Below are 26,057 nucleotides of genomic sequence, written 5' to 3'. Positions count from 1 at the left end.
GGAGTGGGGGTTGACTGGGAAGCGAGAGCACCAACTGAGCCATGACTGACATCAAGTGTGCTTGCTAGTCAGAGTTACTGGGTAGTGACCGATCCCCTCCCAATTCCACAGGCGCTCAGATCAACCATGAAATTGGGGCCACGACCCCAGACAATACAAATTAAATCGTCACAGATTGGGTATCGAAGCTGGGAGCTTCGTAGCATGCGGGGCTCAGGGCTATGAATATATCCAGTGGGGCTACTAGTGGGAACTCAGGAGCATACGATCAGAAAGAACTTAAGGCACTCACTCACCTGTCCAGCAGCAGTTTAATGTCCTAAAGAAAAGCAAAAAAAAAAACTAGGTTATAATCTCCACATTTGACAATTACTAGCAAGAATCAAATAAATTGTCCAGAGTATATAAATGAATGTATCAATAAGGGTCGTGCAGTAGAAGCTAATTAACACTCAGTAGACTTTTACAGCACAGAATGAGGCTTCTTGACCCAATACACTGGTTGTCTGAAAGAGCTATCCACTTAGTGTCTCTCTCTGTACCCTCTTAATTTTTGATCAGCATTCCACTGCAGTACTGAAGGAGTACTGATTTGTCAAACATCGTCTTTCAAACGACACGTTAAACCAAGGGCCTGCCTGCCCTCTCACATGGACGCAAAAGATCCATGGCATAACTCTGAAGAAAAGCAGGGGAGTTCTCTCCAGTGTCCTGGGCAATATTTCTCCCTCAACCAGTATATTTAAAATGTCGATTATTTGGTCATTTATCACATGGTTGTTTGCGGGATCTTGTTCTGTTCAAATTAGCAGCCACATTTCCCAACAGCAACTACATTTCAAAAGTACTTAAGTGTCTGCAAAATATGTTCGGACAACCTAAGGTGGTAAAACGCGTTATATAAATGCAAGTCTTTTCTTCCTTTCTTATCTTTTTCAAATATTTACCCACTTCCCTTTTAAAAGCTATTGTGGATTCTTTCACCATTGTTTAAGAAATAGGAGTAGGCCATTCAGCCCTTCGAGTCTGCTTCGTCGTTCAATGAGATCATGACTGATCTTCTACTTCAACACCATTTTCCTGCTCTATCCCTTGATTTAAAAAAAAAATCAGAAATCTATCTATCTCAGTCTTGAACATACTCAACGACTGAGCTTCCTCAGCCTTGGGGGGGGGGGGGGGGTGGGGGGAGGCGAGGGAATAAGGTTCCAAAGATTCACCACCCTCCGAGTGAAGAAATTCCTCCTAATTTCAGTCCGAAATGGTTTGCCCCTTATCTGAAACAGTGCTCTCTGGTTCTAGACTCCCGAGCCAGGGGAAACATCCTTCCTGCAACAACCCTGTCGAGCCCTGTAAGAGTTTTGTATGTTTGAATGAGATCACCTCTTATTCTTCTAAACTCCAGAGAATAAAGGCCAGTCTATCTAATCTTTCCTCATAGGGCAATCCCTCCATCCCAGGGATCAGTTTGATGAACCTTTGTTGCACTCCCTCCATGACAAGTATATCTTTCCTTAGGTAAGGAAAGCAAAACTGTGCACAATACTCCAGATGTGGTCTCCCCAAGGCTTTATATAATTGCTCTAATTCTGTGTCTTGATAACCATCTACATTAAAAATATTTTTGCTAACCTCTCCTTTATTTTTTGATGTGCCCAGTTATCCTCTTCGTTACCAACATAACAACAAGCAGCAACTTTCATTGATATAGTCCCTTTAATGTAGAAGAAAACATCCAAAAGCACTTCACAGAGGCGTAAGGAAAAGACACCGCGGCAAAGGAAGATATTAACCAGAAGCTTCCTTCAAGTGCTGGACTTCAAGGAGGGTCTTTAGCTAGCAGAGGGAGTTGGAGAGTGCGAGGGGTTCAGGGAGGCAATTCTGGAGATTGGGGCATTGGCCAATGATGGGATGAAGAGCTGCACATGATGCCAGAGTCAGAGAATGGAGAGTCCTGGAAGTTGGGGAGGTGGTTTATAGGTCTGGAGGAGTTTACAGATGTAAAGCAGGGTGAAGTTCTGAAGGGAATTAAAAAGAAGTTTTGAGAATATTAAATTTGAGTTGTTTGTGGGACTGGGAGCCAACATAGGTCAGTAAGGACCAGGATAACGGGTGAATGGGACTTGGTGCAGTTTGGAATAAGGGCACCAGAGTTCCAGATGATTTAAACTCGACAGAGAGTGGATTTGACTCTATTGAGGGGCGGGGGGAAGTGATGAGACGCTGCCAGGACAGCATTAGAACAGTCAGGTCCAAAAGTGACAAAGGAATAGATGAGATTTACAGCAGTGGATGAGCCAAGGCAAGATGGATAATTTGTCTGTGTGATGGACAGAACAGGGTCAAATAGGATGTGATATTTGCAAACAGTCCGTTGCAGCCTGAGAGTGGCTGAAAAGAGGAATAAAATCAGTAACAAGTGTACGGAGTTTGTGGTGGTGACTGAAAGTAATGGTTTTGGTCTTACCCTTGTTTAACTGGAGGAAATCACAGCTCATCCAAGACCAATATTGAATAAACAGTCTGGCAACACAGGGAGTGGAGGGCCTCAATGAGATGGTTAAGAGGCAGCAAAAGTGGAAAGTGACCCGATGCCTTTGGATGATGTCACCAAGGGGCAATATGCAAATGAGAGAGGAGGGGGCAAGGTTAGATCTTTAGGGGACTCCGGAGCTGATGGTGTAGGGGTGAGAAGAGGGGCCATTGCTGGAGATATGAGATATGCAGAGATCTGGCTATGGTTTGATATGCAAGAGTGGAACCAAGCAAGATTAACCCCACTGAGCTGGACAAGAGAGGAGAGGCACTGGAGCAGGATGGTTCGGTCGACCACGTCCAAGGCTGAGAAAAGGTGGAGGATGGATAAGGCACCATGATCACAGTCACAGAGGACATCATTTGTGACTTTAGTCAGGGCCATTTCAGTGTGATGGCAAGGACTAAACCTGATTGGAGGGACTCAAAGGTTGAGTTGTGCAAAAGATGGATATTTATTTTTATTTATTTATTTAGAGATACAGCACTGAAACAGGCCCTTCGGCCCACTGAGTCTGTGCCGACCATCAACCACCCATTTATACTAATCCTACATTAATTCCATATTCCTACTACATCCCCACCTACCTATACTAGGGGCAATTTATAATGGCCAATTTACCTATCAACCTGCAAGTCTTTGGCATGTGGGAGGAAACCGGAGCACCCGGAGGAAACCCACGCAGACACAGGGAGAACTTGCAAACTCCACACAGGCAGTACCCAGAATTGAACCCAGGTCGCTGGAGCTGTGAGGCTGCGGTGCTAACCACTGCGCCACTGATATGGCTTTGAGAGGTGACAATACATTTAAGGACTTTGAGGAAAAGGAGATTTGAGAGTATGGGCTGGTAGTCTGTTAGGACATAGGGGCATATGGTATTTTTTTTTTTGATAAAAAATAGGAGGTAATGATGGCAGTTTTGAAAGAAGAGGGACAATACCTGAGGAAGGGAAACCATTTTCAACCTCACCTCGCAGAGGGCCAGGAATAGTAGTTGAGTAACCAACTATTGAATAGGAATGGGTTCAAGGAAGCTAAAGGTGAATCACAAAGATGAGTTCAGAGAGTGCGTGAGGGGACATGGGAAAGAGACTGGAGAGAGATACAGGTTCAGGATTGGAGCAGTAGGGAGATTGGGATGGTGGGAAATGGCAAAGCTGGAGGAAAACAGCAAAAGTATCTGAATGGATAAACTCAGCCTTAAGTGACAAAGAATTCCTTGCACTTGCTGCTGAAGCTGAGGGGTGAGGGCAAGGGAGAGGGGTTTAAGGAGACGATTGATAGTGGAGAAAAGGAATCGAGGAATTATCTTTATTCTTTGTGATAATGTGTAATGTCTGGTTTTAGTGTAGGATAGGCGCTTGATGTGGTTCATTCAGATCTGGTGATGGATGGCTATACCAGTTGTGCACCAGATACACTCAAGTTTGCACACCTTGGACTGAGGAAACAAAGACGGAGGTGACATCAGGAAGAACGGCTGGTACGAGAGAGAGAAAAGATTTTGCTAGAGATAAAGCATCAAAGTTGAAGGTGAGCAAGTGGTTGCGAAAATCAACAAGTGCAGAAGTATTTGTGGCGAATGGAAGACCAAAAATCAGGCAGTGGCATTTTCAAAGCACAGTTGTAAATGACTTGGGGAAAGAGAATTTTTTTTCCCTAGAATGGATACAGACTGAGGTGGGGTTATGGGTGGTGAGGGATACAAATGTGTTGTCAAGGCAATTGAGATCAAGGGAGAGACGGCAAGATCCGGAGATTGGCAGCCAATATGGGTGGGAGAGTATATATGGAGGGAGAGGTCTAGAGAGGCAGGAAGGCAGTGAATTCAAAGAGGGCAAGGACAGCTGCAATGGTCAAACAAAGCACTGAGGATGAGAGGTATTTTAGTTATAAGAGTTATACAGCACAGAAACAGGCTCTTCAGCCCCTCGTGTCCATGCTGGCCATCAAGCACCTATCTATTCATTAGTGCAATGGCTGAGAAAGGAAAAGAGCTGGGATTTCTCAGTGAGACCAGGGCAAGAGCTTGGAGGGAGCAGTAGACAATATCGATCTTAAAGGAGAGGTGAGAGGAGTGGAACAAGGGGAGGAGCTCAAAAGGAAAGGGCACAAAAATAGGTCAAAAGCACACAGTGTGACTTGGTGAGAAGGGACACCCACCACAGACACGATGGGCCAAGTGGCCTCATTCTGTGCCTTAAACTTTCTGTGATTCTATTTCAATGTGCCCAGGGGCTGGAGCAGAAGCATGTGCCCGGGAGGGCTTGAGCCTAAAGGACTTGGGGTGGATGTGCCTGGGGATGTTGGTGTGGGTGGGGAAAGAGAGAGAGAGAGAGAGATAGAGTGTGTGTGTCTGTTTTGTGTATGGTTGGGGTGTGTGTGTGTGTGGTTTTGGGTGTGTGTGTGTGTGGTTGGATTTGGGTAATGAGTCTTGCAGCAACTGCAGTAAAATACAGGTTGGAGTTGCTCTCACTGGCTCTGCACACATGCCCCATTGGGAAAGAGCCTTTGTTCTTGTGCAGTGTCAAAAGGCAAATATAGCAACAGTCTGAAACTGTCACAGTCATGTGTATGGCTGGCAGGACTCCAGGGTGACTGTGGTGGAGGAAGAGAACTGGGGAAAGATCTTGCTTCAGTTTGTGTACAGTCCAAAAGCAAAATGGTGATGCTTGCTTTAAAACACAATTGGTCATTTTATTCCCATGTTGTTTTGCGTGTCAGGTTGATTAGGGACAAGACACCCCTGTCCCCCCTCCCCCCAACAGTCGCATATAATGAAGAGCAAGGACAGAGTAACAGCTGACTGTGGGGGAGGTACAGGGCAGTAACTTGATCAAACAGCTCTGGTGATAGCTTAAACCATAGCAGCAAAGCTTCAGCCTTTTCCCTGCGAGTCAGCAGGGCAGTGACAGTAACTGAGACTCTCCCAGACCCCAGCATCATCACCCCTCACCCCCGCCACACATACATACATAGGGGCAGTAACTGAGACTCTCCCAGACCCCCCAAAAGCGCGTGCGCACACAGAATAGGGACACGAGCTGAATAACTCTCCCCCCAGCACACACAGAAACAGAAGAGTCACCGAGACTCATCCCAGACCACAGAGCCCCTCCCAGACACAAGCACACAGAATAGGGAAGCAACTGAATGACTACCCTAAACCTCACCAATGCGCACACTCAGAATAGCAACAGTGATTGATTGACTCTCCCAGATCCCAGTGCCCCACACACACACACAAATGGGTACAGTAACTGAATAACTATCCAAGACCTCACCCATATATACTCACAGCCTCAGCTATACACACCTTCAGCCCCATGCACGGACATACAAGAAGTTGTTATACAGCACCGTTGACATGGTAAAACATCGCTCTAATACTGGTTAGTGGAGTGGCTGCCAAGCTGGCTATGTGTGCAGCGCAGACTGATGGCAGTGAAAGGCTCCTCTTCCCTGGCAATAGTCACAATAGGGCTAGGGGATCGAGCCAGGGAGTGGGACTGAATACACAGTTTTGTGGAGAGCCGGCGTGGACTTGATGGGGTGAATGGCCTCCTTCTGTTCCATAAACGCAGGCAACAGTCACACCATGAGATACCTTTGAGGTGCAGTGAATGTTACTTTAGCAAAAACAACCGCCTCCCACAGACAGCAAGATGATGAATGACCAGCAGATCATGTTTTCTGTCTGTATTTGTTGAGGGAGGAATGTTGGCCAGGATACCTAAAGAACCGAAAAGGCAGGGATTCATGACAGTGCATATTACTCCCCACTTAGTTCAATAGGGTGTAAAATCAGGCAGGTATAAAACCAGCGTTACTCCTGATCCCGTCAGTTTCACGATGGATAGGTTAAAGAAAGAAAAGACTTTCATTCATATAGCATCTTTCATGACAACTGGATAGCCAATCAACTACTTTTGAAGTGTAGTCACTGTTGTACTGTAGAAACACAGCAGCCAATTTGCACACAGCAAGCTCCCACAAGCAGCAATGTGATAATAAGATAACCTGTTTTTGCGATGCTGATTGCGGGATAAATATTGGCCAGCACACCAGAGATAACTCCCCTGCTCTTCTGCGAAACATTGCCGTGGAATCTTTGACGTCTACTGGGGTCAGAGGTGAGAGGGCCACAGCACTTGCCCTCAATATATAATTTGGAACAGATTGGCAATTTTACTCCAGGAGGCCATAAGGAAGGCTGATTTAGGAACTGGAAATGTCACTGCACTGCAGCAAGGGGAACCCTACTGAACTCAGGCCTGAGGCAGATTACTGAAGCAGGGGAGAAAGGAAGTTGATGATGCAGATGGTCAGTACTTATACAAGCACAATGACACATATCACATGCCCTGCAGGGAATATATGCAGCTCAGGTGTCAGCTGTGACTCAGTGGGTATCACTCTTGCCTCTAAATCAGGTGGTCAAGGGTCGAAGCCCCTCTCCAGAAATCTGAGCACAAGGCTGACACTTCCGTGCCATCCTGAGGGAGTGCTGCACTGCCGATGGCGCTGTCTTTTAGATGAGATGTTAGCTCAAGGCCCTGCCTGCCCTATCAGGTGGATTTAAAAGATACCATCATACTGGGTGGAGGTGGGAGGGGGCGAAGTTCTCCTCCTGGTCAATATTTACCTCTCAACTACATCTGGTCATTATCACCTTGCTGTTTGTGGGAGCTTGCTGTGTGTAAATTGGCTGTCACGTTTCCTACATTGTAAGTGACTGCACTTTTAACGGTAAAACGTTCAGGATACCGAGTCGGGAAAGCTGCGATATAAAATGCACGCTCGTTCTTTTCTTTTCTCATCCAGTAAAAATTCCCCAAAGCCCACGAGACAGTGAACAAAGAGCAACACAGGTGAAAGAGGGGCTGGGGGGGGGGGGGGGGGGGGGGGCGGGGTTTGCATGCTCAGACCTGCCTCTCACCTGAAGCAGCTCCAGTGGCTCCTTGAAACTCAGCTGCACTTGCACATCCAGGATGACTCGCTCAATCGTGGAGGTTTCTTGGCGGATCTTCACCAGGTTTTCTTGCACGGGTTCGATGGTCCTGCATACCTCCTCCTCAATCTTCGACTCCAGCTCCTGCTTCTTCGCATCTAGAAATTGATAGATGGTGACCAGATCGCCCTCAACCTGCTCCTTCAGCATTTTGCCTTGTTCCTGGGTGAAAATGACCTGGTAGAATCACACTGCAAATGTGTTGCGTCTCACCCTCGCTCTTAATTTCCCCCTGCCTACCCTCCCCACTGAAAGGCACAGCTGGAATTACGGTTCTACAAGCACAAGCTGACAGATGGTACCCTGCACATGTAACCCAGGGCAGACAGCATCAGCAGGGCACTGGACCCTGGAGGACACCACAGTCGAGCCACCTCTTTCTACTAAGCCGTCAAATAAAATCAAATGAAAAACATAGAAATAAATCTATCCATCTACCTTCTCAATATCCATCCACCTTCCCTCGGGGGAAGACGGTGGCATAGTGGTAATGTCACTGGGCTCGTAATCCAGAGGCCCAGGCCTAATGCTCTGGGTCACGGGTTCAAATCCCACCACGGCAGCTGGTGGAATTTAAATTCAATTAATTGAAAATATGGAATTGAAAGCTGGTCTCAGTAATGGTGCCACGAAACGATCATCAATTGTCATAAAAACCCATCTGGTTCACTAATGCCCTTTAGGTGGGGAAGGAAATCGGCTGTTCTTACCTGGTCTGGCCTACATGTGACTCCAGACCCACAGCCATGTGGCTGACTCTTAACGGCCCTCTGAAATGGTCTATCAAGCCACTCAGTTCAAGGGCAATTAGGGATGGGCAACAAATGCTGGCCTTACCAGTGATGCCCACATCCCATGAAAGAATCAAAAAGATAATACCAAGGTGAACTGAAGAGGAACTACCACTTCCTTACCGTGGAATCATTACCAATAAAAAAAACAAATTAATCTCACAGATCAATGCTATCAATGAGGTGCAGGATTGCAAGTTTCTCACAGTTTGTTCCTGCCAGTAACAATGTGGCTGAGAATGTACCCAAGAAACGTACCCTAGTTTGCAAGTACAGCAGGTGATAAGGAAGGCAAATGGAATTTTGGCATTTATTGCTAAAGGAATAGAATATAAAAGTAAGGAATTGTTGCTGTAACTGTACAAGGCATTAGTGAGACCGCACCTGGAGTATTGTGTACAGTTTTGTTCCCCTTACTTGAGAAAGGATGTAGTTGCATTGGAGGCAGTTCAGAGGAGGTTCACTAGATTGATTCCAGGGCTGAGGGGTTTGTCTAATGAAGAGAGATTCAGCTGTTTAGGCCTTTGCTCTCTGGAGTTTAGAAGAATGAGAGGAGATCTAATTGAGGTACATAAGATGATTATGTCTACTTTGTCAATCCCCTTAGAGAGGATGTTTCCTCTTGTGGGGCAATCTAGAACGAGAGGTCATAGTTTTAGGATAAGGGGTAGCAGATTTAAAACAGAGATGAGGAGAAATTACTTCTCTCAAAGGGTCGTGAATCTGTGGAATTCACTGACCCAGCATGCGGTGGATTCCAGGACATTGGGTAAATTTGAGGAGATAGGCAGATTTCTAATTAGAAATGGATTGAAGGGTTATGGAGAACAGGCAGGAAAGTGGAGTTGTGGCCGAGATGAGATCAGCCATGATCGTATTGAATGGCGGAGTCGGCTCGAGGGGCTGAATTGCCTACTCCTTGTTCTTATGAAACTTGGCAGAATTAGTCAATAGGAAGGTTAAATATGCAAGATCTGGATGAAGGAGACCACCCTTGGCTCACTGATTCAGGAAGACCACCACTATTTCCTGAATGATTCCAGAAGCTGCCCTTTACTACCCTACCTGTTGCTCATACTCCGTGTTGAGGGCTCTGCGTGAAGAGAATTTTGATGTCAGTCCTAAATATATCTTCAACAGTTTGAATCTGTGCCCAGAAGTCTTGCTGTCACAGCTTAGTATTGTTCAGTTCAGGATACACCATTTCGATGCTGGTGAATTTATTTACTACATGCCTGTATGAGGTGAGCTCTCAGTCGCTTCCGATCAAAGGTAAAACGAGATTACAAAAGGATGAAGCCCACCCAAAGTTTTAGCTTACTTGTCGCGAGTCGAATGGACGTGGCTCGTTATTTCCTGCATTAGCGTGCATGGGAACAGCAAGTTTTTTTTTTATTTGTTTGTGGGATTTGGGCATCGCTGACGAGGCAGCATTTACTGCCCATCCCAAATTGCACTTGAACTGAGTGGCTTGCTGGGCCATTTCAGAGAGCACAGACTCAACCACATTGTTGTGGGTCTGGAGTCACATGTAGACCAGGTAAGGACAGCAGATTTCCTTCCCTAAAGGACATTTGTGAATCAGATGGGTTTTTACAACAATCAACAACGGTTTCATGGTCAACATTAGACTAGCTTTTAATTCCAGATTTATTAATTGAATTCAAATTTCACCATCTGCCATGGTGGGATTCGAACCCATACCTCCAGGCTCTGGATTACTAGTCCAGTCACAGAACCATTACATCACCGCCTCCCCCAAAGTGCCATCTAGCCAGTTCCCTAAACACAAAAAACATACTATATACTATGTCTCTCATACCCCTTTTATTTGCTGTCGCCATTTGCTATTTTCTATTTTTATCTCAAATTTTGTGTGTTCACGATTTTTGATCTTTATGTCAATTTTTATAATAATTCAGGGTAAAATAAATGATAAACAAGTTAACACCGAGAACTAATGCAGCAGCAGGAATCATAGAATCGCACAGCACAAGAGGCAGCCATTCGGTCCATTGAGACTGTGTTAGCTCTTTGAAAGAGCTATCTAATTAGTCCCACTCTCCTGCTGTTTCCCCAGCGCTCTGTAATTTTTTTCCTTTTCAAGTTATGAAGTCATAGAGTTATACAGCACAGAAACAGGCCCTTCAGCCCATTGTGTCCGTGTGGCCATCAAGCACCTATCTATTCTAATCCCATTTTCCAGCACTTGGCCCATAGCCTTGTATGCTATGGCTATCAAGTGCTCATCTAAATACATCTTAAATGTTGTGTGGGTTCCTGCCTCTACCACCTCTTCAGGCAGTGTGTGCCAGATTCCAGCCACCGTCTGGTTGAAAAACTGTTTCCTCAAATCCCCCTCTAAACCTCCTGCCTTTTACCTTAAATCAATGCCCCCTGGTTATTGATACCTCAGCTAAGGGAAAACGTTTCTTCCTATCTACCCTATCTATGCCCCTAATAATTTTGTATACTTCAAATCAGGTCCCCCTCAGCCTATCCAGTCTCTCCTCATAGCTGAAATGCTCCAGCCCAAGCAACATCCTGGTGGATCTCCACTGCACCCTCTCCAGTGCAATCACATCCTTCCTATAGTGTGGTGCCCAGAACTGTACACAGTACTCCAGCTGTGGCCTAACTAGCGTTTTATACAGATCCATCATAACCTCCCTGCTCTTATATTCTATGCCTCGGCTAATGAAGGCAAGTATCCCATATGCCTTCCAAACCACCTTAGCTACCTGTGCTGCTGCCTTCAGTGATCTATGGACAACTACACCAAGGTCCCTCTGACCCTCTGTACTTCCTAGGGTCCTACCACCCATTCTATATTCCCTTGCCTTGTTAGTCCTGCCAAAATGCATCACCTCATACTTCTCAGGATTAAATTCCAATTGCCACTGCTCTGCCCATCTTACCAGCCCATCTATGTCGTCCTGTAATCTAAGGCTTTCCTCCTCACTATTTACAACATCACCAATTTTCGTGTCATCTGCAAACTTACTGATCATACCTCCAATATTTACATCGAAATCATTAACGTACACTACAAACAGTAAGGGTCCCAGCACCGATCCCTGCGGTACACCACTGGTCACAGGCTTCCAATCAAAGACAACCCTCGACCATCACCCTCTGCCTCCTGCCACTAAGCCAATTTTGGATCCAATTTGCCAAATTGCCCTGGATCCCGTGGGCTCTTACCTTCTTGACCAACCTACCATGCAGGACCTTATCAAAAGCCTTACTAAAGTCCATGTAGACTACATCAACTGCTTTACTCTCATTTACACACCTAGTCACCTCCTTGAAAAATTCAATCAAATATGTTAGACATGATCTCCCCCGACAAAGCCATGCTGACTATCCCTAATTAATCCCTGCCTCTCCAAATGGAGATTAAACCTGTCTTTCAGAAGTTTTTCCAATAGTTTCCCAACCTCTGATGTTAGACTCATCAGCTGTAATTACCTGGTTTAAATTCTGCTACCCTTCTTAAATAATGGTACCACATTCATTGTTCTCCAGTCTTCTGGCACCTCTCCTGTGGCCAGAGAGGATTTGAAAATTTGTGTCAGAGCCCCCGCTATCTCCTCCCTTGCCTCACATTACAGTTTGGTATACATCTCATCTGGGCCTGGGGATTTATCCAATTTTAAGCCTGCTAAAACTGCTAATACTTCCTCCCTTTCAATGCTATTATGTTCAAGTACATCACAATCCCCCTCCCTGATCTCTACACCTACACTGTCCTTCTCCATAGTGAACACAGATGAAAAGTAATCATTTAAAAACCTCACCTATGTTCTCCGGCACCACACACCGATTGCCACTTTAAGTTTATGTCCCTTTGTTCTAAACTCCCCCACCAGTGGAGAGAATTTCTCTCTATCGTACCAATTTTGTCAAAATCCTAAATATCTCAATCAATCACATCTTAACCTTCTACATTCCAGGGAATACAGACTTAGTTTAGCCTCTTGCTGTAATCTAACCCTTGGAACCCTGGTAACATTCTGGTGAATCTACGCTGCACTCCTTTTGAAGCCACATATCGTTGCTAAGGTGTGGTGCCCAGAACTGTACACAGCACAGCCCAGTACAGATGCAGTCTAACCAGGGCTTTGCACAGCTGCAGCAAGATGTCCTTCCTGTCATTTCTAAGCCTCTCGCTATAAAGGCTAACATGCATTAGGCATTGTTTTTTGTTGTACTTGACTACTACATTTCAATGATCTGTGTATATGGAATCCCAAATCTCTTTCTGACATCCATTGTTCCTAGATTTTCAGTATTTAAATAATACTCAAACTTATCCTTCTTTGGTTCAAAAATATGCCTCCACTTCTGAAATCAAGGATTCCATATGCTTTTTTTAAACAGCCTGGTCAACTTTTCCTGCTGTCATGCAGACCCCCACCCGCCAAGAATGAGGCATATTGATTTTGTCATATGAACATTGATTTTAAACTGTTGCTGGAGTGAAGAAATGACTTGTTTGAAGATCACCAGTCACTGGGCTGCATACTAAGAGACGCTGCTTGTATAGACAAAGGACTATTCCCTGCTCCAATTAATCCAAATGGATTTTAATCACCAGACACTGAAGGTGTAAGGAAGCGCATTCCAGAGACTGGAATATTCGGGTCCACTGCAAATCTTCTGCTCAAAGAATCCTTCACCTAGAAAGCCAAATGATGAGACATGTAAAGATATGACACTCACCTTTACTTTACAAATCTTTGCCTCTTCTTGGCTTTGACTTTGACAGGCCTGCTGCTTCTGGGACTCGAGGAAGTCGATGGCTTGTTCCAATTTTTCCTGCAGGAGAAACAGTCAGTGAGCTGTGTAAGGATAGGTTTGTGTAGATTAATGATTAATTAATGTAGCATAAAATCATAAGAAATAGGAGCAAGAGTAGACCATATGGCCCCTCAGGTCTGCTCCACTATTCAATATGATAATGGTTGATCGCTGGCTTCAACTCCACTTTCCCACCTGCTCCCCATAAACCTCAAATCCCCAAGAGCCTAAAAATCTGTCGATTACAGCCTTGAATATATTAAACGATTGATCATCCACTACCCTCTGGGGGTAGAGAATTCTAAAGATTCACAATTGTGAGGGAAGAAATTTCTCCTCATCTCTGACCTCAATGATCGGCCCCTTACCCTGAGACTATGCCCCCATGTTCTAGATTTCCCAGCCCGGGAGGGCGGTGGGGGGTGGGGGTGTGGGGAGCCTCTCAGTTTCTACCCTATCAAGCCCCTTCAGAACCTTGTATGTTTCAATGTTTCACCTCATTCTTCTAAACCTCAGAGACTACAGGCCCAATTTACTCAGTCTCACATCATAGGACAACCCTCTCATCTAGTAAAACTTCAACTGTACTGCCTTCAAGGCAAACATATTCTTCCTAAAATATGGAGATAGCGGAAGGGCTTCCCATAATCTTCTGATCTTGTTTAGATACGGGAGGGGTGCCAGAGGATTGGAGAGTGACAAATCTGACGCCCCTATTCAAGAAAGGGCATAAGGGCAGTTCTGATAGCTTAACATCAGTGGTGTGTAGGGTTTTAGAAACAATAATCAGGAAAAGAAAACAGACACTTTGAAAGATTTGAGTTAATTAAGGATAGCCAGCACAGATTTTTAAAAGGCAGATCATGCTTGACTAATCTAATTGAATTTTTTGATAAAGTAGCAGAGAAGGTTGATGAAGGAAAAGTAATGGATGTCATTGATATGGATTTTAAAAATGCGTTTGACAAAGTAGCACATAAGACTAGTTAACAAACTTGAGACTCATGAAATGGAGCCAGTGTCAGCTTGGATAAAAAAATTGGCTAAAGGACAGAAATCAGCGAGTCATGGTGAATGGTTGTTTTTCAGACTGGTTGATGGTAGACTAGTAAGATGGTATTCCCCTAGGGTCGGTCCAGGACAACTACTTTTTAAATACATATATATAAATGTCTTTGTTATTGAAATACAGAATAAAATTTCAAAACTTGCTTACGATCCCAAGCTTGGAGATGTGGCAAACAGGAGGAGTTTGCAGAGAGATTTAATAGAACTGTCCAAGGTTATGACAGGCTTAGATAAGTTAGACAGGAAAAGCTGTTCCCATTAACAAATGGTATATGAACCAGGGGACACAGATTGAAAGTTTTGGGCAAAAGATGCAGTGGGAATATGAGGAAGAAGATTTTGATGCAGTAGCTGGTAATGACCTGGAACTCGCTGCCCACAAGGTGGTGAAAGCTGAGACGATCAACGACTTCAAGAGGAGGTTGGATGGCCACTTGAGAGAAACAGACTTATAGGGCTGTGGGGATCGAGCCGGGCAGTGTGACTGACAGCACAGCTCCATGGAGAGCCAGCATGAACTCGATGGGCCGAATGGCCTCCTGCAGCACTGTAAATTATTATGATACCAATCGACTGCAAAAGGACACAGAAAAGCTAGCAGAATGGACGGACAAGAGGCAAATGGAATGCAATATAGAGAAGTGAGAGATGATATAGGAAAGAAGAAATAGGAAAAGACAATCTAGACTTAATAGTACAGTTCTAAAGAGTGTGCAGGAACAGAGGGACCTGGGTTTCATTTCCATAGGTCTTTGCAGGTGGCAAGACATATTGACAGAGTGGTTCGTATAGCATATGGGATCTTGGGTCTCATAAATAGAGGCTTTGAGTACAAAAACAGGGAGGTTATGCCAAACCTTTACAAGCTCTGGTTAGGACACAACGAGAGTATTGTGCCCAGTTTTGGTCACCACACTTTAGGAAGGATGTGAGGGTCCTTGAGAGGGTGCAGAGGAGATTTACCAGAATGGTTCCAGGGATGAGGGATTTTAGTTACAAGGTTAGGTTGGAGAAGCTGGGTTTGTTCGCCTTGGAACAAAGGTGATTGAGTGGAGATTTTGATAGAGGTGTACAAGATTATGGATAAGATAGACAAAGAAAAGCCGTTACCATTAACTGTTGGTACAAAGTCTAGGACACACAGATTAAGGTTTTAGGCAAGAGATGCAGGGGGATGTGAGGAAAGAACTTTTTTATGCAGCGACCTGGAACTCGCTGCCGACCAAGGTGGTGGAAGCAGAGACAATCTATGATTTCAAAAGGAAATTGAACGTGCACTTAGGGGAAATAAACTTGCAGGGCGATGGGGATAGAATGGGGGGATGGGACTGACTGGATTGCTCTCCAGAGGGCTGGCATGGATTCGATGGGCAAAATGGCCTCTTTCTGTGCTGTAATGACTATGATTCCATGAGGATCAAACTTACTTTATGCAGCACCTGACATGTAGCAAGTTCCCAGGAAGGAACAGCAGAGAGGTGGAAGCGAGAAGTTAGGAGAGATAACCAAAGACACAAAGTGTAAAATGGGGTAAAGGCATGTATATGGACTTTGATCACAGATCAGCCATGATCTTACTGCATAGCAAAATAGGCTGAATAGCCCACTGCTGTTCCAGAGGCAGAATATGGCGGAATACAGGAGGGGGAAACACTCAGCAGGCAGCAGACTGGAACTGGGAAGAGCAAAGAGTGCATGACAGGTCAGAGAGGACCGGAGGTTGGGTGAACCGAGGCCACTGGAGAATTTCAGGATAAGAATGAGTACTCTGAAGCAAACATACTGCGAGGAAATGAGACAGAAAGGCTGTTAAGGACCTTCCAAACCCCTGTACGTCCCACAACCCACTCCCTGCCCCCTGTACGTCCCACACCCCACTCCCTGCCCCTGTACGTCCCACAACCCACTCCCTGCCCCCTGTACATCCCGCACCCCTCTCCCTGCCCCCTGTGCATCCCGCACCCCTCTCCCTGCCTCCTGTCCATTCCACGGTCCTCCCCCTGCATCCTGTATGTCCCACATCCCTCTCCCTTCCCCCTATACGTCACACACCCCTCTCCCTACCCCATGCTTGTCCCACACCCCAGACCCCTCTCCCTGCCGCCTGCACATCTCACAACTCTCTCCCTAGCCCTGCAGATCTCACATTTCTCTCCCTGCCCCCTGTACGTCCCGCACCCCGCTCCTGCCTGGTTGAGGGAAGGGCAGGATTGGCAGCTAAATGTTCCAGGTTTTAGAAATTTCAGGTGGGCTAGAGGGGGATGTAAAAGGGGTGGGGGAGTTGCATTACTGGTTAAGGAGAATATCACAGCTGTACTGCGGTAGGACACCTCAGAGGGGTCATGCAGCGATGCAATATAGGGGGAGCTCAGGAATAGGAAAGGTGCAGTCACGATGTTGGGGGTTTACTACAGGCCTCCCGACAGCCAGCGGGAGGTGGAGGAGCAGATATGTAGACAGATTTTGGAAAGATGTAAAGGTAACAGGGTTGTAGTGGTGGGTGATTTTAACTTCTCCTATATTGACTGGGACTCACTTAGTGCTAGGGGCTTGGATGGGGCAGAATTTGTGAGGAGCATCCAGGAGGGCTTCTTGAAGCAGTATGTAGATAGTCCAACTAGGGATGGGGCCATTCTGGACCTGGTATTGGGGAATGAGCCCGGCCAGGTGGCCGAAGTTTCAGTGGGGGACCATTTCGGGAGCAGTGACCATAATTCCATAAGTTTTAAGGTACTTGTGGATAAGGATAAGAGTAGTCCTCGGGTGAAGGTGCTAAATTGGGGGAAGGCTAATTATAACAATATTAGGCAGGAACTGAAGAATTTAGATTGGGGGCGGCTGTTTGAGGGTAAATCAACATCTGACATGTGGGAGTCTTTCAAACGTCAGCTGATTAGAATCCAGGACCAGCATGTTCCTGTGAAGAAGAAAGACAAGTTTGGCAAGTTTTGGGAAGCTTGGATAATGCGGGATATTGCGAACCTAGTCAAAAAGAAAAAGGAAGCATTTGGGTCATGAAAAGTCATTGGCAAACAGGATTAAGGAAAATCCCAAGTCTTTTTATACGTATATAAAGAGCAAGAGGGTAACCAGGTATGGGAACAGAATTTTCAAGAACAGAACTATTGGGGACATTTAAAGTGAGCTAATCAATTAAGTATAGCCTACTAACAAAATAATCTCAGAGTTGCAGAGACAGCATATCAGAAATGACTTCATAACTTCAGGGCTGCAGAGGCAACTTATCAGCAGAAACAGACTAACAAGCAGAAACTAACAGGAATCTCACCATTGGCCTTGCAGCTGGTACAGCGCAATAGCAGAAAGAGACTTTATGCTTCAACAACACTCTTCTTATCTCATCACCCAGACATGACACATTCCTAAGGAACAGTTAGTGTGAGAAACATACTGACCAGGCAAACCCACGCCCCTTGTCCAAGGGTGGCTCAGCCTAACGGTCCGAAGAGATAGGGGAATGAGAAACTGTTTGAGGAGAAGGTGACAAGGCAGTACCCCAACCAGGCCCCGACACCAAGAAACTGCAGAAGTTTGTAGACCAATTGGGAACAAAGAGTAGGTGTTACTGATTTGTATGAATAACTATAATAAGGATTGATTTGGCGCGAATAGTTAGTTCGGGGGGGGGGGGGGGGTGGGGGGTTAGTTCGGGGGTTAGTTTAGTGTATGTGTTGCTATTAGTTTCAGTGTTAGTTCAGTGTATGTGTTGCTTTTAGTTTTAGTTCAGTTCATTGTGAAGTTTTCTGAAGATGTAACAATTAAGTACTGCAATAAAGTTTCTTAAAGCTACAGTTGGACTTCGTCTCTCTTTGTGCAACTAATGGGATCCAACAATTTGGCGTAGACCGCTGGAGAATTAAGACCGAAGCCACAGACATCGGACCTATATCGGCGCCCCAGAGGTAAGGACTCCTCTTTATGTTAAAAGTCCTTGGTCGTTGTCTAAATTTCGGTTCCCTGCCACGCGATCCCGAACTTGGCGGTATTTGACGGAAATACCCTTTCTTGTGCGGCTCGAGACCCCCGTTCTAGATTTCTAACTTGGCGGTATTTGACGGAAATACCCTTTCTTGTGCGGCTCGAGACCCCCGTTCTAGACGTCTAACCTGGCGGTATTTGACGGAAATACCCTTTCTTGTGCGGCTCGAGACCCCCGTTCTTGACGTCTAACTTGGCGGTATTTGACGGAAATACCCTTTCTTGTGCGGCTCGAGACCCCCGTTCTTGACGTCTAACTTGGCGGTATTTGATGAAATACATACTTGGCGAAAAGCCTGACGCCTCGAGACCTACTTTCCTACCTGAATGGATAAAATGACAGACGAAGGCAACCGACAGTTACCAACTACTGACAAAGGTGGGCGGGCCCCACCTGACATTCCCGAAGATGAAATACTTCGGCAGTTGAAAGAATATGTAGAGCAACAGTTTAATCTGGCTAAAACGTACACTGAAATTGGGCAAAAATATGGCGCCTCCACGGGACAGTGGTCCCTGGAAGATATAAAGAGAGTTTGGGTGAGGATAAAGAACGGACCCAATGGTCCTTGGCCGATAAAGGCCAGAAGGCTCCATGACAAAGTTTATGGCAGAGTGACATAAAAGACTATGTTTTAGAGTAAAAACAAGTTACTGCGTCTTTGATTTGAATGTGTGAATGTTGGAAGCTTCCACGAATGAACTGAATGTCCCTGGGATGTACAGCTTGTGTTCTGTACAACTTGCGTTCCGTAGAATGGACTGTTAACTCTTTGTTGTCTGGCTTTAATATTGAAAGCATGGGTCCATTAAGTTGTTTGGAATTGAATGGGTGAGAAAAGTGATTGTTGAGTGTATTAATTTCAATTTAAGATTGTGCACCCAGTAATGGGATATAAAATTGAATTATATTTTAAGTTAAAGTTTTATTTTTATTTTAAAAGTTGGTTTTGCAACTGTGAAAAGGCAATGAACAATTTTCTAAGAGATAAGCTTCAGCCTTGAAGGTCTGAAGATGTCTGGCAAAAATCCAATTTGAAGTTTAAAACACTGCTTTAATTGGAAACTCTGCTATTGCTTTATTTTGCAGTCTAAACTTGAAGACATGTTTTACTGACTGTGTTTAAGTAGCAAATGTCAGGAATAGGATATTGGTTTAAGGGAGAGAAGGATAAACAAAGGAGATATGGGAAAGAAATCCTGTTTAAAGTTTGTGTAAGGAGTTGGTGTTAAATCTTTTGTGTTAAGAATGTTAAATAACTTTTCCTTTAGTTTTTAGTTTTATTACAGGCATTTGAAAAGGCGCCTGAAGAACAAGAAAAATGACGTAATTTACATATCTTTTTTTAAAAAGCACGTGCTATTCTGTTCTGTGTGTAGTTAATAAGTATTGCAAGTTAATAAGTCTGAGTTAAGTTTATACTATTATGGTTAATTGACCTGTAGGTTGAAAAACTGGAAATTTCATTTGTGGCCACAATGAACTTTCAAGTTTATTATGTCAAGTTTTGGAGGAGTCTTCAGTTCCGGACACGAGAATCGTTCATTTAACATTGGCAGTTTTGATTTTTAAATATTTATTGCAGTGAAATGGAATTTGGAATCATCTTTGATATAAAAAAATCCTGGCATTAGGAACCTCTTACAAAAGATGTTAAAAGTTTGGTAATAATTGGACTTTAATCTAAAATGCTGTCTTTCTTGATGGAGATGCTTTCCTTTGAAGTTGATAGTGTTACTAATGATTTTGTTGTTTTCAAACCTAAGGATACCAAAAAGATTGAAAAAAGTTTAAAATGGAGAGTAGTCCTTTTTCGATCAGAAAAAAAGGTTACGTAAAGTGACGCAGCTGAGAATGTTTTGCTCCGCCCCCTTGGAGACAAACAAAGAAATTAACCCTGCTGCAGCTTTTTGCATTGCTGAGGGTAAAAGTTATACATATTGGACATTGTTAAATTTTAAATTTCTAAATTGACAGATATAGGTGGACAAATTAACCCATTGGGCTCAGGGGCAGAGCCACAATGGATTCATGTTTTTTTATAAGCAGGTGACAGCAGGTTCCAAGGCCACGTGAGAACTGATGCCACAACAAGAGATCCAGCAGCTTTGAGAATTTAAGAACTGAATTGCAGACATCAAATGTCACAGCATCTTTATCAATGAGGCAAAGTGCTTGAGAAGGAGAGATAGTTGTAAGCACTTCTGTCCTTAACGTACAAAAAATATCACCAAGTCTGGGCATAAGAAATTGGAATCAATAAACACAATTTAATTAATATGAGTGGTTATTTAAAGCACTCAAAGGGAAATTTATCTAATATTTAAGAGGACAATCCCAAAGTTTTAGAAAGTAAAAAACAAAGCAGTCTAAGTGGTTTACTGTGTTGGACATTAGCAATGGGTTCTGGTCCATACCACTAAAATTGTTTATGATAATATAAAGCTCGAGTTGGTACCGGTAATATTGAATATCTCAGATATCCAGCTACCTGGCTGGTGCCCTGAGAAGACCCGAAAGTTGTACAAAGTATTACTGTAACAACTGCTAAGACAAGAATTTGGTGATGAGGGAATAATAAAGGGAAAGAGACATAAACATAGTTCAGTGAATGACGCAGCCACAGTCCTTAATTGTCAATACTATAGATTTGGAAAATGTGGACCAGAAGGTTAGAACTCTTAGTCAGCTAGTAAAGGATATTTTGAAAAAGGAACAAAAGGGACAGAGTGGTTTAGCTAAAGTAGGAAAGGATTTGATGAATACGGTGACAGGAAGGGTGATGAGACTGCCAAGGTATGTAGTAGGAGGTAGTAAGGAAGTAGGACCCAAGAGAGAAAGGGTTAAAGATTTGTGAAGGAGCTGTGCAGGCAACTGTATGAGCTGAGGCAGGAGAGTCTATAGAAACATGAAAGAGGAACAGACGGAGGTGCCTGTTGTGGGAGACAAAGTAATGGTAAAAGGGAAGGGCCGATGGAAACACTGGTCCCAAATGAAGGTATATAAAGTCAACAGCAAATGACAGACTCCAAAATAAACACCACCTGGTATGCAAAGAGATACCGGGAATGGAAGAAAATGTGATTTGTTACATGCAGAGCAACTGAACTAATTACAGGACTGATGAGAGTACCAGAAGGTCATGCTCATACTATTAATGATATCATTTCAAATAATGAAAGTGTTTGTAGTACACATGGTCCGTGGATGTTAGAACAAACAAAGGAAAATTTGAGGCAAATTGATGCAGGACAGGTGCCAGTTTGGATCAATGACACCCAGTTGGAATACTTAACTAGTCACACGAATGATAAAATTACCAAGTGCCAAATCAGAAAACTTAAGGTATGGAAAGGTCAGGTATGTGTAAATACAGGATCTATGAGTATTGGAGTAGTGTTGGGAATACCTGTAATTCTGAGAGATAAGTTAGGGATGCAATTACATGAAGTAGAAAATATAGGGGTGATAAGGGGAAAAGATTACATAAAATACGATGATATATTACCCTATGTTATGGAAATGTTGTGGAAATTGGAAAAGAGGTAATTGGAACAACATTGTCTGAGTGTAGTCTGGAAAACCATGTGGTCATATGTCCTCATATATAAAATGGCAGAATCAAAATGTGGATTTAATGCCACTGCAAATTGCACCATGGAAACTAGGAAAGCAGTGTCAGGGCTAACCCAAGTGGCCTATATGGGAAAAGGGAGATATTGCTTAACCACCACAGCGAAGGAGTACCAGTATGGACATAAACGGACTTGTCCGGTGAGCAATAGTACATTTTGGTTCAACCCACTAATACCAACCCGAGTAGGGAAGATGGAGTTGGTAGAGATACATAAACAAAAGACAGAAACAATAACTGTGACAGAAAGTATTAGGGAGGATTTGATAAATTACCTCCGGGAATATGAATACACTATACAGCCATTGCCCACACGCTTGGGTAAAGAGAGACAGCAGCGAGAAGTCATTGCTGTAGTGTACTACAATCTGGAACAACAGTCGAAGATGCTACAAGATGAGATTGACGAGATAAATGATTCTACCTGACAGGAGGACTTATGGAACTGGGGATCAGACGTGCAGATACACCCCTGGTTTAGAATTATCTCCCATGTCCTGATAGTGGTTTTGGGTATCATGGTGTTATTTTTGACCTACTTAATTTGGCAACTTAAGAAATTAATTAGGCAACGTGAGAGGATGTATGAATACAAAAGTTTAGAGGGGATGTGCGAGGTAAGTTATTTACACAGAGGGTGGTGAGTGCCTGGAACTTGCTGCCAGGGGAGGTGGTGGAAGCAGATACGATAGTGACGTTTAAGAGACATCTTGACAAATATATGAATAGGAAGGGAATAGAGGGATATGGGCCCCAGAAGTGAAGAAGGTTTTAGTTTTGGCAGGCATCAAGATCGGCGCAGGCTTGGAGGGCTGAATGGCCTGTTCCTGTGCTGTACTGTTCTTTGTTCTTGGTTCTTGTTCTGCCCCCTATACGTCCCGCATCCAACTCCTGCCCCTGTACGTCCCGCATCCCACTCCTGCCCCTGTACGTCCCGCATCCCACTCCTGCCCCTGTATGTCCCGCACCCCACTCCTGCCCCTGTACGTCCCGCACCCCACACCTGCTCCCTGGACGTCCCGCACCCCACACCTGCTCCCTGGACATCCCACACCCCTCTCCCGGCCCCCTGCATATCAAACACCCCTCTCCCTGCCCCCTATGTATCGCACACCCCTCTCCCTGCCCCCTGTATATCCCGCACCCCACACCCTGCCTCCTGTACGTCCCACACCCCTTTACCAGCCCCCTGTATATCTCACACCCCTCTCCCTGCCCCTTGCATATCCCGCACCCCACTCCCTGCCTCCTGTACGTCCCACACCCCTTTACCAGCCCCCTGTATATCTCACACCCCTCTCCCTGCCCCTTGCATATCCCGCACCCCACTCCCTGCCTCCTGTACGTCCCACACCCCTTTACCAGCCCCCTGTATATCTCACACCCCTCTCCCTGCCCCCTGCATGTACCGCACCCCACTCCATGCCCCGTCTATATCTCACACCCCACTCCCTGCCCCGTCTATATCTCACACCCCTCTCCCTGCCCCTTGCATGTCCCGCACCCCACTCCCTGCCCCCTGCATGTCCCACACCCCACTCCCTGCTCCCTGCATGTCCCACACCCCTCTCCCTGCCCCCTGCATGTCCCGCACCCCACTCCCTGCCCCGTCTATATCTCACACCCCTCTCCCTGCCCCTTGCATGTCCCGCTCCCCTCTCCCTGCCCCCTGCATGTCCCGCACCCCTCTCCCTGCCCCCTGCATGTCCCGCACCCCACTCCCTGCCCCGTCTATATCTCACACCCCTCTCCCTGCCCCTTGCATGTCCCGCACCCCTCTCCCTGCCTCCTTTATGTCCCACACCCCTCTCCCTGCCTCCTTTATGTCCCACACCCCTCTCCCTGCCTCCTTTATGTCCCACACCCCTCTCCCTGCCTCCTTTATGCCCTGCACCCCTCTCCCTGCCCTCTGTATGTTATCTCCCCCCTCTCCCTGCCTCCTTTATGTCCCACACACCTCTCCCTGCCTCCTTTATGTCCTACACCCCTCTCCCTGCCTCCTTTATGTCCTGCACCCTTCTCCCTGCCCCCTGTATGTTATCTCCCCCCTCTCCCTGCCTCCTTTATGTCCCACACCCCTCTCCCTGCCTCCTTTATGTCCCGCACCCCTCTCCCTGCCTCCTTTATGTCCCGCACCCCTCTCCCTGCCCCCTGTATGTTATCTCCCCCCTCTCCCTGCCCCCTGCATGTCCCACACCCCTCTCCCTGCCCCCTGCATGTCCCGCACCCCACTCCCTGCCCCGTCTATATCTCACACCCCTCTCCCTGCCCCTTGCATGTCCCGCTCCCCTCTCCCTGCCCCCTGCATGTCCCGCACCCCTCTCCCTGCCCCCTGCATGTCCCGCACCCCTCTCCCTGCCCCCTGCATGTCCCGCACCCCACTCCCTGCCCCGTCTATATCTCACACCCCTCTCCCTGCCCCTTGCATGTCCCGCACCCCTCTCCCTGCCTCCTGCATGTCCCGCACCCCACTCCCTGCCCCGTCTATATCTCACACCCCTCTCCCTGCCCCCTGCATGTCCCGCACTGCACTCCCTGCCCCCTGCATGTCCCGCACCCCTCTCCCTGCCTCCTGTACATTCAACATCCCTCTCCCTGCCCCGTCACTCCCGCAACCCCCTCCCTGCCCCCTATATATCTCACACCCCTCTCCCTGCCTCCTGTACATTCAACATCCCTCTCCCTGCCCCGTCACTCCAGCAACCCCCTCCCTGCACCCTGTATGTCCCGCACCCCTGTCCCTACACCCTGTTTGTCCCAGACCCCTGTCCCTACACCCTGTTTGTCCCAGACCCCTGTCCCTACACCCTGTTTGTCCCAGTCCCCTCCCCCTGCCCCATGTACGTCACACACCGCTCTCCCTGCCCCCTGCACATCCCAGACCCCTCTCCCTGCCCCATATGTATCTCACACCCCACTCCCTAGCCCTGCATATGTCACATCTCTCTACCTGCTCCCTGTACGCCCCGCACACAACTCCTGCCCCCTGTACGTCCTGGACCCCACTCCTGCCCCCCCGCATGTCCTGCACCACTCTCCCTGCCCCCTGTATATCAAACACCCCTCTCCCTGCCCCCTGTACGTCCCACACCACTCTCCCTGCACCCTCTATGTCCCACAGGCCTCTCCCTGCCCCCTGTATAGCCCACACCGCACTCCCTGCCCCCTGCATGTCCCGCACCCCTCTCCCTGCCTCCTGTACATTCAACACCCCTCTCCCTGCCCCCCGCAGGTCCCACACCCCACTCCTGCCCCCTGTACGTCCCGCTCCCCGCTCCCTGCCTCCTGTACGTCCCGCACCCCAATCCTGGTCCCTGTACGTCCCGCACCCCAATCCTGCCCCCTGTACGTCCCGCACCCCAATCCTGCCCCCTGTACGTCCCGCACCCCAATCCTGCCCCCTGTACGTCCCGCACCCCAATCCTGCCCCCTGTACGTCCCGCACCCCAATCCTGCCCCCTGTACGTCCCGCACCCCAATCCTGCCCCCTGTACGTCCCGCACCCCTCTCCCTGCCCCCTTAATGTCCCGCACCCCTCTCCCTGCTCCCTGTACGTCCCGCACCCCAATCCTGCCCCCTGTACGTCCCGCACCCCAATCCTGCCCCCTGTACGTCCCGCACCCCTCTCCCTGCCCCCTTAATGTCCCGCACCCCTCTCCCTGCCCCCTGCATGTCCCTCACCCCTCCCTCTGCCCCCCGCATGTCCCATACCCCTCTCCCTGCCCCCTGCATGTCCCTCACCCCTCCCTCTGCCCCCGCATGTCCCACACCCCTCTCCCTGCCCCCTGCATGCCCCTCACCCCTCCCTCTGCCCCCCGCATGTCCTACACCCCTCTCCCTGCCCCCTGCATGTCCCTCACCCCTCCCTCTGCCCCCGCATGTCCCACACCCCTCTCCCTGCCCCCTGCATGCCCCTCACCCCTCCCTCTGCCCCCCGCATGTCCCACACCCCTCTTCCTGCCCCCTGTATGTCCCGCACCTCTCCCTGCCCCCTGCATGTCCCACACCCCTCTCCCTGCCCCCGATATGTCCCTCACCCCTCCCTCTGCCCCCTGCATGTCCCACACCCCTCTCCCTGCCCCCTATATGTCCCTCACCCCTCCCTCTGCCCCCTGAATGTCCCACACCCCTCTCCCTGCCCCCTATATGTCCCTCACCCCTCCCTCTGCCCCCTGCATGTCCCACACCCCTCTCCCTGCCCCCTGCATGTC

The 26,057-nt window shown here is 47.0% G+C and overlaps 2 protein-coding genes across 10 annotated transcripts in view; one reads left to right on the top strand and one right to left on the bottom strand.

Moving 5' to 3' along the window:
- LOC137346193 (zinc-binding protein A33-like) overlaps positions 1 to 26,057 on the bottom strand; it is a 37,299-nt gene that overhangs the window by 5,278 nt on the left and 5,964 nt on the right. For both annotated transcript variants that reach the window (XR_010968677.1, XM_068009585.1), the window contains exons 3-5: positions 13,067 to 13,162; positions 7,479 to 7,712; positions 297 to 319 (exon numbers count right to left, since the gene is read on the bottom strand). Coding sequence is in view for 1 of the 2 variants with exons in the window: in XM_068009585.1 (XP_067865686.1) it covers positions 297 to 319; positions 7,479 to 7,712; positions 13,067 to 13,162 (353 nt within the window). In the remaining variant the exon portion in view is untranslated. The remainder of the gene's footprint in view (positions 1 to 296; positions 320 to 7,478; positions 7,713 to 13,066; positions 13,163 to 26,057) is intronic.
- The window catches only part of LOC137346194 (E3 ubiquitin-protein ligase TRIM39-like), a 38,036-nt gene continuing 29,617 nt past the window's right edge, over positions 17,639 to 26,057 (top strand). For 3 of the 8 annotated variants that reach the window (XM_068009594.1, XM_068009593.1, XM_068009592.1), the window contains exon 1: positions 17,639 to 17,788. The gene's annotated coding sequence lies outside the window, so the exon portion shown is untranslated. Of the gene's footprint in view, positions 17,789 to 17,887; positions 18,136 to 19,505; positions 20,407 to 26,057 lie in introns of those variants that run through there. The other 5 variants (XM_068009591.1, XM_068009586.1, XM_068009590.1 and 2 more) reach the window with 3 other exon arrangements.

The sequence above is a fragment of the Heterodontus francisci genome, chromosome 29 (assembly GCF_036365525.1).
Source record: "Heterodontus francisci isolate sHetFra1 chromosome 29, sHetFra1.hap1, whole genome shotgun sequence".
Classification (NCBI taxonomy): Eukaryota; Metazoa; Chordata; class Chondrichthyes; order Heterodontiformes; family Heterodontidae; genus Heterodontus; species Heterodontus francisci.
The sequence above is the reverse complement of the archived record's forward strand: the minus strand, read 5'-3'. Positions and strand labels throughout refer to the sequence as shown.